Source organism: Saimiri boliviensis, chromosome 3, assembly GCF_048565385.1.
Source record: "Saimiri boliviensis isolate mSaiBol1 chromosome 3, mSaiBol1.pri, whole genome shotgun sequence".
In the NCBI taxonomy this organism is placed as follows: domain Eukaryota; kingdom Metazoa; phylum Chordata; class Mammalia; order Primates; family Cebidae; genus Saimiri; species Saimiri boliviensis.
In genome coordinates this window covers 97826394-97841183 of record NC_133451.1, presented here as the reverse complement: position 1 = coordinate 97841183, position 14790 = coordinate 97826394, and the positions used below count along the sequence as shown (strand labels likewise).

Sequence of the window (14790 nt, the reverse complement as noted above, 5' to 3'; positions counted from 1 at the left end):
TGTTTATTTACAATAATAATTAGCTAACATTTGTGGATTTTTTTTTTTTTTTTGCTAGCCACTATGTGAACATAATGTTATTTAATTGTTACGAATTGCTTTTATCTTCTCCAAGAACACTGAGGCTCGAGGCATTTTCAATGACTTCTCTAAGATCTGGTAAGTGCCAGAGCCAGTTTTTGAATTAGTATTTCTGACCACAAAGCTCATGATCTTTAACCACTCTATGAAACAGGTGCTAGATAAATAAAGCAGGGGTAAAAATGATGGTGTTTGAATAGGTCTTCTCTGAGAACTGAAAATCACTTGACAGGTGTCAGGGTGTGAAAGGTCCCAGGAGAACTGATGCTATCAAATCAAAATCATTGATTTGGGCCTGAAAATCATTGGAGTATTTTGCGCTCTCTCCTGATTAGTTGGTAAGATGGCATATCTGGTAGTGGATATTCATGATCATCATTAAGTTGTAAGTTATTTCCTTAAAATCCTAGTGATGAATTACCAATTTTTTTAAGGGGAGACAGCTGTTAAGTAAATAACCAGGACCACATTCCCAGTTGAAATTATATGGAACTGCTTAATGGGGTTAGATGTTGTAGGATGTGAGGAGATTAATGTAGGGGCAGAGGCAAGTGAAGAAGTGAGGAGGCTGCTTCAGATGCAAGGGTCCTTTGACCCTGGGTTACCTCAGAGGCTGAATATCATGCATCATAGTGAGGTTATGGAGGTTATGGGATGTGAAGGAGGATTCATGCTGCTTCCCAGCTCTTCAAAATAAGGAACTGCTAGTAGAATAATATCAGGGATTTATTAAGTGCTTGTGGTGCTTAGCCAGGCACTGTGTTCCTTGCTTGACATGCTTATCTCAATCCTTCTGGCACTACTACTATTACCCTTATTTTGTTAACAAGGCTAAGAACCTTGCCGATCATCACAAATCTAGTGTGTTTTGGAGGTGGGATTGAATTTAGGTGCTCTAACTCCAGAGTTTGTACTCATTTCTCTTGTGTAATGCCTCCAGCTCATTTTTAAGTGTGCAACTCCAGGACAGTAGAAGGAAACCAGAGGCAAAAAGAACTCTATGTTACTGTGTGTGTCCATGTGAGAGTGTGAGTGTGTGTGCATATCTGTTCCTGTGTTTTGTTTTGGCTACTGAACTTTCAAACCTAAAAATCTCATGTCTCCCAACACCTCTCTTTGCTTTTGGCCAGAAGTGCATGCATTCACTTATTCATTAATTTATTCATTCAGTCAATAGTCATTGAGTGCCCATTATGAGCCAGGCACTGTTCTAGGCACTGTGGGTATAGTAATAAATAAGATAGATGTAGTTTTCACTCAGTTGGAGGAGATAACCGTAAAACAAGTCAGTCAGGTAATGTTAAGTGATATACAAATACAACAGGAAAATGTAAGATAAAATGTGACTGGTGGGTAGTGTTGTCAGGAATATGGTGTAACAAAATCTGTACACCTCATCACAACAACAATAATAATAAAGCTGTATTTTTTTTTTTTTTTTGAGAATCGTGTAGTAAAGGTGGAGGTGGAAAAGGGAGTAAGCTAGAAACATGTCAGTGAGAGTAACATTTTGTCTAAGGAGGACGGGTTTTGAGGAATATGAAATTTGGGATTAGGCAAAATTGACAATAGGGCTGGCAAATACAATAGGATATACTAGTGAATTCTGGAGATAGGGAAATAGGTACCCATGGTGGTTGTGTAAACAGGTTTCTCTAGATCTCAGTAATGATTAAAACTCCGGCTTTGTGCTTTGGGATGTGGTTTATTAAGAACAAAAATAATGTTTCAGGGCTGATTTAGAATAATTATTTTTCTGTTTGTTTTGTTTTCTTCATTAGTAGTCATTTTGGTGTATGAACATTACACATACTGGTTGAGCATTTGTGAATGGCATAATTTTTCTCCCCAACCCACCGTGAAGTCAGTTTTAATTTAAAAGTGCTTGGTGTAATGGGAAAAGAGAAAAAGAGAAAAAAGTGCTCCATGGAGGCATAGTAATCACACCTTGGTAGAATTCACAGGCAGAAGGTGCAGCTGAGTACTTTCACGGCTTGTTAGTCATGCTCCCCGGAGCTTCATTTCAATAATGAAATGACTGTTTTAAGCATAGTCACTGGAAACCACCAGTCTTTCCTTAAAGACCTGTTTTATAAAAACTGGGTAAATATAGTTGAAAGAGATTTAGCTTTTCTGATCATTTATTTTATGAAGCACTTTGATACTCTATGCTGGGGATGCAAATGGTCAGGGAAAAACAAAGTGGGCATTTGGTATGTTCTCTGTTGACTCAGATTTGTGGACAAATCCTTGTATAGAATGTCTGAACCATAGTCATATTTCTATTGCTATGCAGTGCCACTGTATACTTTCATGAAATATTGCGATCATAAACACAGTCTTGTCTTTTATAGGAAAATGGCATTTCTACAAAGAAAGCGCAAAATGATGAAAATGAGGTATATCCAGAAGTTTTTATTTTTGTGAATCACTTTTATTTTCTGTTGAAGACCTTGATGATAGTTTGCATTTGTAAAGCGATATAGGGTTTTTACCCCTGCAAGACTTTCATAAGCATTCTGATGTTTTACTTTGAGGCAGCTATTGCCATTTATTTTTTTTTTTAATTGTGGTAAAAATATTCATAACATTCATTTTAGCTTTTTAAAAGTACCGTTCAGTGGCATTAAGTTCCTTCATATTGTTGTGGAATCCTCATCACCATCCATCTCCAGAACTTTTTCATCATCCCAAACTGAAACTCAACAACTCCTCTCATTTCCCCCCTTCCCCAAGGCCCTGGTAACCACTATTCTACTTTCTGTCTCTATGAATTTGACTGTTCTAGTTATTTCATGATTGCTTTATTTTACAGCTTGAAAAGCTGAGAGAATTAGCACAGGAACCTAGATTTTAGTGGTAAGTTAATTTTCATGGGAGATGATCTAAAATAAAAGTACTTCATTATAAATGAAGTATTTCATTTTAAGTTATTATAAGAGAGAAGATGATTTGAGAGGCTGTTTTAGAATCCAGGAACAATAATCTCCTCAGAGTAGAGGAGAAGAAAAATATTTATATCAACTATATGCTAAAATAAATATAGTCTAAATATAAAATGAATATATATTCTAAATATATCTAAATAAATAGATGTGGCTGTCAAACCTTTAATAGTTCTTGACTTAGGACTAGAACATTTGATTGATGTCTGTCATCCCATCTCCTGCTACAAGTGTCCTTTCATCCTTCTGATTCTGATGCTGGGCAGCTTTTCCTGTTGCCTTCCTGTATTCTTTTACCTTTCCAGCTTCATTTCCATTTATTCTCTACCCAACTGAAACTTACAGCTCCAGCATTTGAATCTACTTCCAAACATAACCTGTGGGGGCTTTTAAATTCCTACAACATTTGCCTGCTATTCATCTTCTATTTTTCTAAACTGGTGTTTGTCAAAATGGTTCTTGAACCATCTATACTGGAATCACTTAGAGTACTTGTTAAAAATTCAGATTCTGGGCCCCATCTCATATTTACTAAATCAGATTCTCTGCTTGATAGGGCCTGGTTATTCTAGCTACATCATAAACATGAAGTTTGGGAACCACTGCCCTAGATACTGAGTGAACAAGGGTTTATAGAGATCCCCAGGGATTTAGTATATTAACCTGAAACAGTTATTTCAGGTTAATGAAATACATTAGTGGGAAAAACATATTCTGAGCCCAGGGCTGGGTGCCTTGGCTCATGCCTGTAATCCCAGCACTTTGGGAGGCGGAGGTGGGCAGATCACAAGGTCAAGAGATCAAGACCATCCTGCCAACATGGTGAAGCCCTATCTCTACTAAAAAAAAAAAAAATACAAAAATTAGCCAGATGTGGTGGCACACACCCTGTCTGTCGTCCCAGCTACTTGGGAGGCTGAGGCATTAGAGTTGCTTGAACCTGGGAGGCAGAGGTTGCAGTGAGCAGACATCACGTTATTGCACTCTAGCCCAGGAGACAAGAGCGAGACTCTGTCTCAAACAAAAAACGAGTACAGTTTTTATGTTAGAGACTGTCTGATTTGAGTTTATTTGAAATTTTCAGGATTAGAGAAGAAGAGGAATGATTTCTTCCTGTCTTTTCCCCATGTGTATAAAATATACTGAAAGCTTTTTCATATGTGTTATTAGTTTTTCTATTTTGATTTCTGCAACAAAAATACAAGGAAAAATTGGAGAGAAAGAAAAGGACCGAAGTACCGTTGTTGCTACATACACAGCTTTCTGATTTGGCTTGTGCTTCTTTTATCTTTTTTATTTTCATATAAATTTTGGCAAACCATTGTTGGTTTATAATTAACGTTAATCTTACGAAAACCAGGCCAACATTGGCTTTAAAAAATTACAGGGCAAAGGTTGGAAATAAGCTGTTAGTGATTAGGAGCAAATGAAGACGGAGCGTGTGGTTTGCAGGCTTAAAATTCAAACCTTTTTTATTGTTCATTTGGCCTAAGTGAAGTGTCTGTGAATGGTTTTGGTAGGTGTCATTGTGTAAAGCGATTGTCACCAGCTTGGTATTTTTGGTCACCTCTGAGTATTCATCAGCAGGCATTTGTTCTCTTATAGCCAGGCTTTAGGGATGAATAAATTATGTGAACATCTGCCATTTACTTCAGTTTTTCTTTTTAACAGCTACTTTAGATGTATTTAAACAGGTGCAGGGGTACCTCATGAAAGAGCATGGAAAATGAAACATAACAGTAGGACTGTGTGTAAGGTTGCTGAGATAGGTATGGGACATATCTTCTAAGGAGCAGTTATTGAGAATTCATTCTCACCTTTGTTGTTTATCTCATTATGGGCTTGCAGTTTTGCCATTTGTTACCTTTAGTCTTATGTAGAAAAACTTAGTATAAATCATTTTTATGGCTCAGCATATATCTACATTGAATTGTGTAAATAGCATTCTTTGAAATAAAAGCATTCTGTGTTACACTAGAAAACCTCTGTGATACTGTTGAGCAATGCTTTAGTCCAGCTCTGCCTGCATATTAAAATTGTTTGGAAAGCCTATAAAAATTAGCAGTTGCCCTTGCTCCACTCAGAGCAATTTAATTCAGGTATATGAGAGATGAGGCTCTGGGAACCTTTTGTTTTTAATTGGTTGAAGCTGGTGAGGTGGTATTGATGTGTGACATGATTGAAAATAAGTATGTTAAATCACTGCTTCTCAAATGATTTGGTATGAAGGACTAGTTTTTTTGGCTGGTTTATTTCTAATTGTTTATGAACTGATACTTTAAAAAAATATAATCAAGAGGAATTATTAGAAAAGTGTAATTCAGGTTCCAATTTTTGATTATTAGATTCAACAGGTATAAAAATTGCTCTTTAAATTGCTACAAATGTTTCTAAATGAGCCAGTAACAATCAGTTTGCAGCTGGCACTGGTCCTTGGCTACACTTGGAGTACAGTGTTTTAAGCCATGGTTGTTTCTCTGATAAATTGTTAGTTATTGATGTATTGATGTCAAAATGGTGTGCAAATCACTTTACCTTAAGACTTTCTCTTTGGAAGGCAAACTGTAGGAAATTATTTTTACTCATCATTGACCTAGGCTCTCCTTCGGTGTAAGCATTCTACAAAGTTCAGAAATTTAAAAAAAAAAAAAAAAAACAGTGAAGCCATAGTCAGTTTATAACTTTAGGGAATCTGAACTCACTAGATATGCAAGCTAAGTCTAGAATATTTAGTGTAGCTCTTCGTGAACTCTATAATAGCCCGTCCTTATGTCCTTGGTTTTACACTGTGATTGTAACTTGGATTTAATTATTGTTTTATCATTTAAAAATATATTTTATTTCATAATTTTCTGTATATTTTCATTGATCTTCCGAACAACCTTGTGTGATGAGTGGAACAGAGATTATCACACTTACTTTACAGATTGGAAAAGTGAGACTGAATCCTTACATGAGGGACTAGTTCTCTACTTTTATTTTAGTTGGAAAATAAAAATTGAAACACATTTCTTGACTCCATTCTAGTTTTGTCACTACACATCAAAGGTGTTCTCAGACTTGTAGCTGCTGACACTGTGTATTAGTGCTCAAGTGATACGGTGGCCTAAATTTGGCTGTGTTTTAAATAACTCTAATTTTTAGAAAAAACTTAAGGCTTAGGTAGATGTAGGATGCAGACTCTAAACATTGTGTGTGTGTGTGTGTGTGTGTGTGTGTGTGTGTGTGTGAAACATCTAAAGCATTCTTGTAAAGGATATAATGGAAAAAATAAAAGGTAAAATTTTTAATGTTCTTTCTTTATTTTGTTTTTAACTGCAGAATCTATTTAATATGATTGTAGAAATACCTCGGTGGACAAATGCTAAAATGGAGGTACCCAATGCATTTTATTAATATAAAACTGAAATGATTATAATGATATAAAACTTTGTTGCAAGTTGTTTGGCATAATGTTTTGAATTTGAGATAGTTGAGAAAAATACTCAAAGGTAAGTATATACATTATGGTTTTACAGAGAGTGTTTCACATTTACCACTCAGTTTGTTATACCTGTATTAATTTTCCTTTTCTTCCCCTTTGAAAATGGCAAATACTTTCAAAGATTATTTATGTAGATTCTGAGATATATTAGGTTCATAGATGTAACTGAAACATTTATTTGGGGCTGATGGCAATTTTAATTTCTTAGGACTCCTTCCTTTAGATTTTACTCTACCAGGAAGAAGTCATTTCCTAGTTAATTTAATTTATGACTATCACAGAGCATCTGCTGTTTTCTTGGTTAGCTTTTTTTTTTTTTTTTTTTTTAAGTTTTCTGGGAATTGAACCTATTAATAACTTCCCTTTTGCGTTTCAGAATTTTATTGTTTTTTCTTCAGTTAGGTAAGCTTCCTTATAGTTCTAGGTGAAATTTAATTTATGTTACTTTGTTTAGTTTTATAATCCTTCTATAACTTTGGGTGTGATAGCAAATATTTTAAGTAATTAAATTAGGTATTATTATATAGGTATATATTTTTCAGAATTTATATTTGGAAGAGAATTATCAGTACTGTCACCAGGTCCTGGCAGTATTTTTGGTTAACACTTTAATAGGAAAAGATAAAGATATGAGATTCTTCTTTTCGTGTTGTTTCATGTGTGGTGTTTCATCATTGTTGCTACTCTCTACCTCATTTAGGTGCTGGATCCAAGGATTGTGAGAATCTACCTAACTTAAGCAGTGTTTCTTTATTCAATGTCGCTTGTTATTTTTTGTTTGTTTGTTTCCTATATAGCATAGTTTTTAAAAATAGCAATGTGAATATACTTGATAGAAAACTAACTGAGTCTGGGCACAGTGGCTCATGCCTATAATCCCAGACCTTTGGGAGGCCAAGCTGGGCAGATCACTTGAGGCCAGGAGTTTGAGACCAGCCTGGCCAACATGGCAAAACCCCATCTCTACTAAATATACAAAAATTAGCTGGGCACAGATTTTTGTGTGGTGGTGGATGTCTGTAATCCCAGCTACTCGGGAGACTGAGGCACGAGATTTGCTTGAACCCGGGAGGGGGAGGTTGCACTGAGTTGAGATTGTGCTACTGCACTCCAGCCTGGGTGACAGAGTGAAACTCTATCTCAAAAAAAAAAAAAAAAAAAAAAAAAGAAAGAAAGAAAGAAAGAAAGAAAACTTAACTCTGAAATAAAATCAGTTGGTGAGAATCTCTTTTTTGATGATTTTTAAACTTTATTGTAAATTAACAATTTATAATCATAAGTATTTATAGGGTACAAAGTGACATTATGACTTACGAATACAGTATGGAATAATTAAAGCAAGCTAAATAATATATCTGTCACATAACATATCTTTTTTTGTTGTGAGAACCTTTGAAATTTACTCTTAGCAATTTTGAAATGTACCATACGTTATTAACTGTACTCATAGTTGTGTTGTTGTCTCAACAACAAAAAATCTTTTTCTTCCTGTCTGAGACTTTGTATCCTTTGACTGTCATTTCCCTATACCTCCTATCCTTACCCTCTGTAACTATAATTCTACTTGTATGAGTTTGATTTTTTAAATTCCGTATACAGGTGAGAACATGAGATATTTGTGTTTCTGTGCCTGGCTTATTTCACTTGCTATAATGTTCATCAGTTTCATCTATGTTGCCACAAATGACAGAATTTTCTGCTTTTTTTAAGGCCAAGTGCTATTTTATTATGTATGTCTACCATATTTTCTTTATCCGTTCGTTGATGGACACTTAGGCTGATTCTATATTATCTCCAGTGTTTTTTGATGGAGTCTCTAAAGTGTTCTATATATAAGATCATATCGTCAGCAAACTGTGACAATGTCACCTCTTTCTTTCCTACTTGGATACCTTTTATTGTTTTCTCTTGCTTAATTGCTCTGGCTAGGATGTCCAATACTATGTTGAATAAAAGCAGCAAAAGTGGGCATTCTTTTCTTTTTCCAAATCTTAGAGGAAAATCTTTCAGTGTTTCACTATTGAATATATGGTAGGAATCTTTGAGTTAGCTTTACTATCATAAGACTGATGGTAATAAAGCCTGAGATTAGTAATAAAAAGCAAGTTGATTAATCTTTATCCTCTTGCCATCTCAATCATTTTATTATTTGTGTTAGAAATAATGGAGTACATAAATAATAGAGTGACTAAATATATAATCTGGTGTTTCCTTTCCAAGCAGTTTTTCTCATATAGTACTATAAATTAGTAATAAAAGCTGGCTTAATTTCTTTTAAAGTACATATGATCATTAAGTTGGAATATGAATATTTAGTCTGAAAATAGCAGATTTTAAAAAATACTATTTGGATATAGAATTAATTAATTATTATCCTGTCTCTTTTTTTTCCTTCTGTGATTTGCTTAGATTGCCACTGAGGAGCCACTGAATCCCATTAAACAATATGTAAAGGACGGAAAGCTACGCTATGTCGCGAATATCTTCCCTTACAAGGGTTATATTTGGAATTATGGTACCCTCCCTCAGGTAACATTTTTGTTATAATGGTAAAACGTTTCTGTCTTCTGAAAACATTGCCTTGTAAATCCTGTGAACTACATGAATTTAAATTGTTTCTGAGGACATGTCATTTGGAGAGGTTTGTAAATTTGGAATTTATTAATGTGGAGTTTTAGTGTATCAATAAATTTTTGTTTTAAACTGTATGTATGTCTATACTCAAGTTTTTGGAGTTAGGCAGATAGAATGTTCACATTCGACATTTTGAATACTTTTATTTTTCCAGTCTTGGCTGTTAAGTGTCAGGGAAAAACTTTTAAGTGAGGCTTTCCTTTGAACATGACAAGTTATACTTCTATATACATTCATATATGATAGCATGAATTTTGTATTTTAAACTTTAACAGATGAGTATTTTGAATTATTAGCTTTTTTTCCTGGAACTTGTTAATTGAATTGTGCAACTTATATTATTTACTGTTATTAGTTAATAATTTTTAAGTGGAAAACAGAGAAAACAAGAGCTAAATGTTGGTAAGGTAGCATTCCTGTTGGAGAACAGCTTACTACTTGCTTTTCTTCCTTTCTTTATCTCTTTTGTTTTCCTCTCGTGTTTTCTCACTCCCAGGAAGAGGTAACTCTTCCAGATTATTTAGTGAGTAAAACTCAGAATATGCTGAATCAAAAGTCTAGGATTTGGGGACACAGAGAACCATCTGCCTTTATGTTTATAAAAACCATAGACCATCTGTTCTGGATATTTAATTTTTATATTTTAATTTATTTTAATATTTTGCATGACATTTCAAGATGGTATTGGGGAAATATCTGAGAAGAGAGGTCTTGTTTTATCCAACACGAAAAAGCAACTGCCTGTGTAGAATAAACATTCACAGGAAAATTTTTTTAAAAAATTATTTTCTAAAGAGTCAGCTGTCTCCGATTCAGTTAGACCACCCACATGGATACATTCTTGGATTAAATGGACACTTTTAAAGTAATGTGCTAAGAATGAGAATGCCTTTGGAAACCATGAAAGCAGGTTTTCTAACTTTCGAGGTACCTAAATAGATACTCTGTTTAAGCCAACAGTAAACGGTTAAAAAAGTTCTATAAAGCTTAGGGGATGCAGCCTGTAGGAGAAGATATGTGGATGAGGGAAAGGCTGAAGAAGCCATTGAATTTGAAACAGACAAAAACAGAGAAGTAAGTAGAACAGCTAGAGAATAAACTAAAGTGCATGTGTTTATTTCTTTAAACATTTATTGAGGATTTATGTGCTAGGCAGGATATTAGGTGTTGGGTATCTAAAGACAGATGAGATACTGGTATAGATCAAGGAATCCTAAGTGACTAAAAAATGTGGGTTTGGGAGCAAGATTGTCACTTTAGTAATGTGACCTTTGGAAAGATACTTTTCCTCACTTTCTTCATCTGTAAAATAAAGATATAAAATACCTACCTTTTATGTTTTTGTTGAGATTAAATGAGTTACTGCATTTGAATAGTGTATAACATATAATAATCAATTACTATTATTATAATTAAGACTGGTACTTTTATTATCATATGGCTCTTTCCCTAAAGTTGTTTATAGTCTGATTGGGACAATCAACAACTAAACTGCTGGTTATTATGTGGTATAATAGGGAGTACTAATTTAAAATTATTTTATTGTGAAAAAATAAAAAAGCAAACCTATTGATGGGAAGGAGAGAATAGGAGGAATGGAGGTAAAAACAAAAGGAGCTTCTGTAGTTTTCTGTTTAAAACCCTGCCAAATTTTTTGCTCTTCTGGATGTGTTTGGATTTCAAGATGTTCTACAGTGGTATTAATCTAGCAGGTACAGTAGTTCTTCTATTAATAAAACAGAATTAGACTGTGGCAGTCCCCTAATTCAGTATTCATCCTGCATCCACCATTACCTTCCTAAGTTTCATACTCCATCCAACATCCAAATTGATATTTTTAAAACATAAATTTCCAGACGCCTTTCCTGTATAAGAACACTAATGGTCTCCTGTTGCTTAAAAGATAAAATATAAAATTCTTAACATTGCTACTCAACCCTGCGTGATCTGGCCTCTGCTTACTTCTCTAGCCTCATTTGCAGCATTCCTCCTTTCTCACTCCTATCCACCACAAAGTCTTCTTCAGTGTTTCTAACTGACTTCATTGTGTCCACACCAGGCCTTCACCAAACTGTTCATTCATTCAATACATATTTATTAAAGGCCTGTATATTTGCAAGGTGTTCTTGTAAGTACTGCAGGTAAAACAGTGATAAAAAGTGACAAATTATTCCCTGGAATTTTTATTCTAGTCATATAAACAGACAATAAGCAAAATAAACCCCAAGTAAAATGTCAGGTGCTAAGAAAAGTTAAGCAGGGAATGGGGCTGCGGGTGTTAGGATTGTTGCAATTTAAACAGGGAGATGATCTCAGTGAGAATGTGTTATTTGAGTAAATAACCTAAAGGAAGTGAGGGAACAAGTAGTATGGACATCTAGAGGAAGAGCAGTCCAACAAGAAACAGCAAATATAAAGGTCCTGAGATGGAAATAGACCTAGCATGTGTGAGTATGAAAAAGGAAGCCATTGTGGCTAGAATGGAAGTGAAAGAGAAGAAATAGATCTGCATTCTCTGTGTTTTTTTCATCCAGAGATCTGTACTGTTTTTTTAAAACCTGACTGATCTTAGAGAAAGAGAGAGAGAGAGAGAGAGAGAGAGAGAGAGAGAATGTGTGTGTGTGTGTGTGTGTGTGTGTGTGTGTGTGTGTAGTCTTCAGGGAAAGAATATACCATCAATCACATACAACTAACTAAAAAGAATGCTGAAATCATGCCAGTTGCTTATGGGAAGGGGTAGCTTTACCTAATTATTATTATTATTATTTTGCTTGATTGTTGATGTTCAGACGTGACCCTGTTAAAATGAAAGCCATCCCCTGGTCCCATTTACCTTTTTAATCTCACCTCCAACTCTCCTTCTGCCTTCTGCTTCTTCACTTCCACACTGGCACTCTGGTGCTCGAAGCACACTCCTGTCTCAAGCCCTCACCTTCACTGTGTCCTCTCCCTGGAACACTCTTTCCCAGGTATGCACACAACTTGCTTTCTTAAATTGCTCAGAAGTTCCTTAAATTGCTCTTCTTCGTGGTATCTGCCAACCATCCTTTAAAACTTTTAACCCAACTCCCATTCCCCCCTCATACTTTATTTCCCTTTTCCATAATACCTACCAAATTGTAACCTGCTGTATAATTTGTTTATTATGTTTATTATTAATTTCTCCCAGCTACAATGCAGACTTCATGAGGTCAGGGATTCTGTCTGTTTTGTTCATTGATACATTCTAACTACCCAGCTTAGTGCCTGACAAGGAGTAGGTGATCAAGAAATATTTATGAAATGAATAAATTAATGCATTGTGTATGCATGTCACATTTGTTTCATAGGCATGTGTAGATACTTTTGCTGTTCTATAATTTGTCTTGTAACAGCAGGAAACTTGCACAGAGCAATTACCAAGCCAACTGTGTGCTTGGAAGAACATTTAAGCAGCAGAATACTGTTTAAGTGGTAGTCTATCCACTTAGCTTGTGATTCATCAGTATGCCATCATTATTCAGACCTTCAGCTGCCTAGACTGTTAGCCTTAATGGCTTCTCCCACACTCCTAATAATGCCTTACTCAAAGTTTAGGCTTGCCTGGGCAAAAATCATCTTCATCTTCCTGCCAGTTTATGCATGTTGCCCACATATAATGGGTTATTTCAATGTGTAAATATTTAGAACACCTGTCTGGAAAATATTAAAAGAGTAGATTCAGTTTAAATTCAGAATTTCTTCAGTCTTAATGTAATATTGATATATTTATTTTGTACTTAATTATAAATTTGGTTCATTGGCCTCCCCAGTCAAATATATAGTACTACTTACTAGCTTTATAACCTGAGACAAGTGACTGAATCTCTCTAGGCCTGTTTGTTTATCTGGATGATCATACTACCTACCCCACAAGGCTATTGTGAGTATTGAATGAGTTGATCAGAGGTGATTGGCTCCATAGTGAGTTCTTAATAATGTTAACTTAATGATGACACTCTTGCTACTGATGTTAGTTGCTAGTATAAAAACACTGGTAGAGGCTTTTGCTCCAAATTGAAGCTCAGAAACCATAGGTAATGGCTCATCCCTGTAATTCCAATTATTTGGGAGGCCGAGACGGGAGGATCACTTAAGGCCAGGAGTTTAAGATTGCACTGAGCTGTGGTAACACTACTGCTCTTCAGCCTGGATGGCAGAGTGAAACCCTACCTTAAAAAAAAAAGGGAAGGGGGGAAGGTAGTGGGAACGTCAAAGGTCTTTCTTCTTTTGACTTGGTTATAGGAATCCTGGTTAATCAGGAAGATACTCTTAAGGACCACCTGTGCATATGACATTGATTCAGCTTTTTTAAAAAGAGATCTAAGGACCAGAACACGGTGATTACAAATGTATTGGCCAATATTTATAGACTGTAAAGTAATAATCGAAACGACCTTCATGAAAATGAGAAGGATTTGTTTTAGGGTGTAACAGTGATATGTGTATTCTGATTTATTCATTTTCATAGCTTTATAGTCATATTTTCTATAACACTATTTTTCTGTTGATAGGTTTTTTGTAGCTTTTATGTCTTTCTATGCTAAAGTTTTTCTGTATAGATAGTGTATACAAGTATATACCTATTAGTCTATGAGTTATATACCCAATTTACTTTACTCAGTATTCTCAGATTGTTTATAGAAGGAATTTTGACAGTTTATACTCCTGCCAGCAGTATATAGGGTTCCAGGTACCCTATATCCATACTAATACTTGAGATTATAAGATTTTTAAGTTTTTGAAATAGTATCTTATTGTGATTTTAACTAGTATTTCTCTGATCAGACTAGTTATCTTTTCATAAATTTATAAGTTATTCATGTTTCCCCTTCTTTTAATTACCTGTTCATGTCTTTAGCCCGTTTTAGTTGGGTTGCCCTTTTCTTATTTAGTTGTCAAAATTATTTCTAAAGTCAGGAAGCTAATCTTTTGTCATTTTTGCGAAACCATTATTAATATTTTGAACTTCTGCTTCTTGATACTTCTTCTCTAGCTTTTGTGATTTTCTAGTTGTGTATTAATAGTTTTACACCTAAGACTCCACATGATGGCAAACCCAAAGCTTAAATTTTTCAAGATTTCCTTTTCTGTTGAAATTATACTGTATTTTGAAGTTAAATTAGAGGTGATTTAGTGTATATCTCTTTTTGTTGTAAAAACTGAGACCTGTAGGTGTAAAGTATTAAAGGTTGGAAATAAAGAGAAATAGTCTGGTATTTTTGCTGGTAAGGAAAATCATGAAGAATTGGCTCTAAATTTCACAATATTGTAGAGTTAAGAGTTTTTCACTTGGATACTTAATTCCTCAATACATGTAACCATATTGTTAGGTAATGTTGAAATTGGAGTTCTGAGGTACCAACCAACCAACAGAAATATCCACCACAATCAAGTTGAATATAAAGTAGTATCAAGACAGTTTTTGTCTCTATGTGAGGAAGGACTTAAAAAAAATTAATGTTTATCAAAATGGTCACAAGTAGGTCATAAGTATGTGGGCTTCCTGTTCAATGGGAGCATTCATGCAGATTGTGAATGAGCACTAAAAATCTTAACATTTTAGGGCTAGGATGTATCTAAAGATCCTCTTATTTAAGCCATTCTTTTTTTTTTTTTTTTTTTTTT

General features: G+C 34.7%; 1 protein-coding gene across 7 annotated transcripts in view; it reads left to right on the top strand.

Moving 5' to 3' along the window:
- The window catches only part of PPA2 (inorganic pyrophosphatase 2), a 109706-nt gene that overhangs the window by 17179 nt on the left and 77737 nt on the right, over window positions 1–14790 (top strand). For 6 of the 7 annotated variants that reach the window (XR_012516905.1, XR_012516904.1, XR_012516903.1 and 3 more), the window contains exons 3-5: window positions 2436–2480; window positions 6348–6401; window positions 8920–9039. Coding sequence is in view for 3 of the 7 variants with exons in the window: in XM_074396530.1 (XP_074252631.1) it covers window positions 2436–2480; window positions 6348–6401; window positions 8920–9039 (219 nt within the window). In the remaining 4 variants the exon portion in view is untranslated. The remainder of the gene's footprint in view (window positions 1–2435; window positions 2481–6347; window positions 6402–8919; window positions 9040–14790) is intronic. The other variant, XM_039468521.2, reaches the window with a different exon arrangement.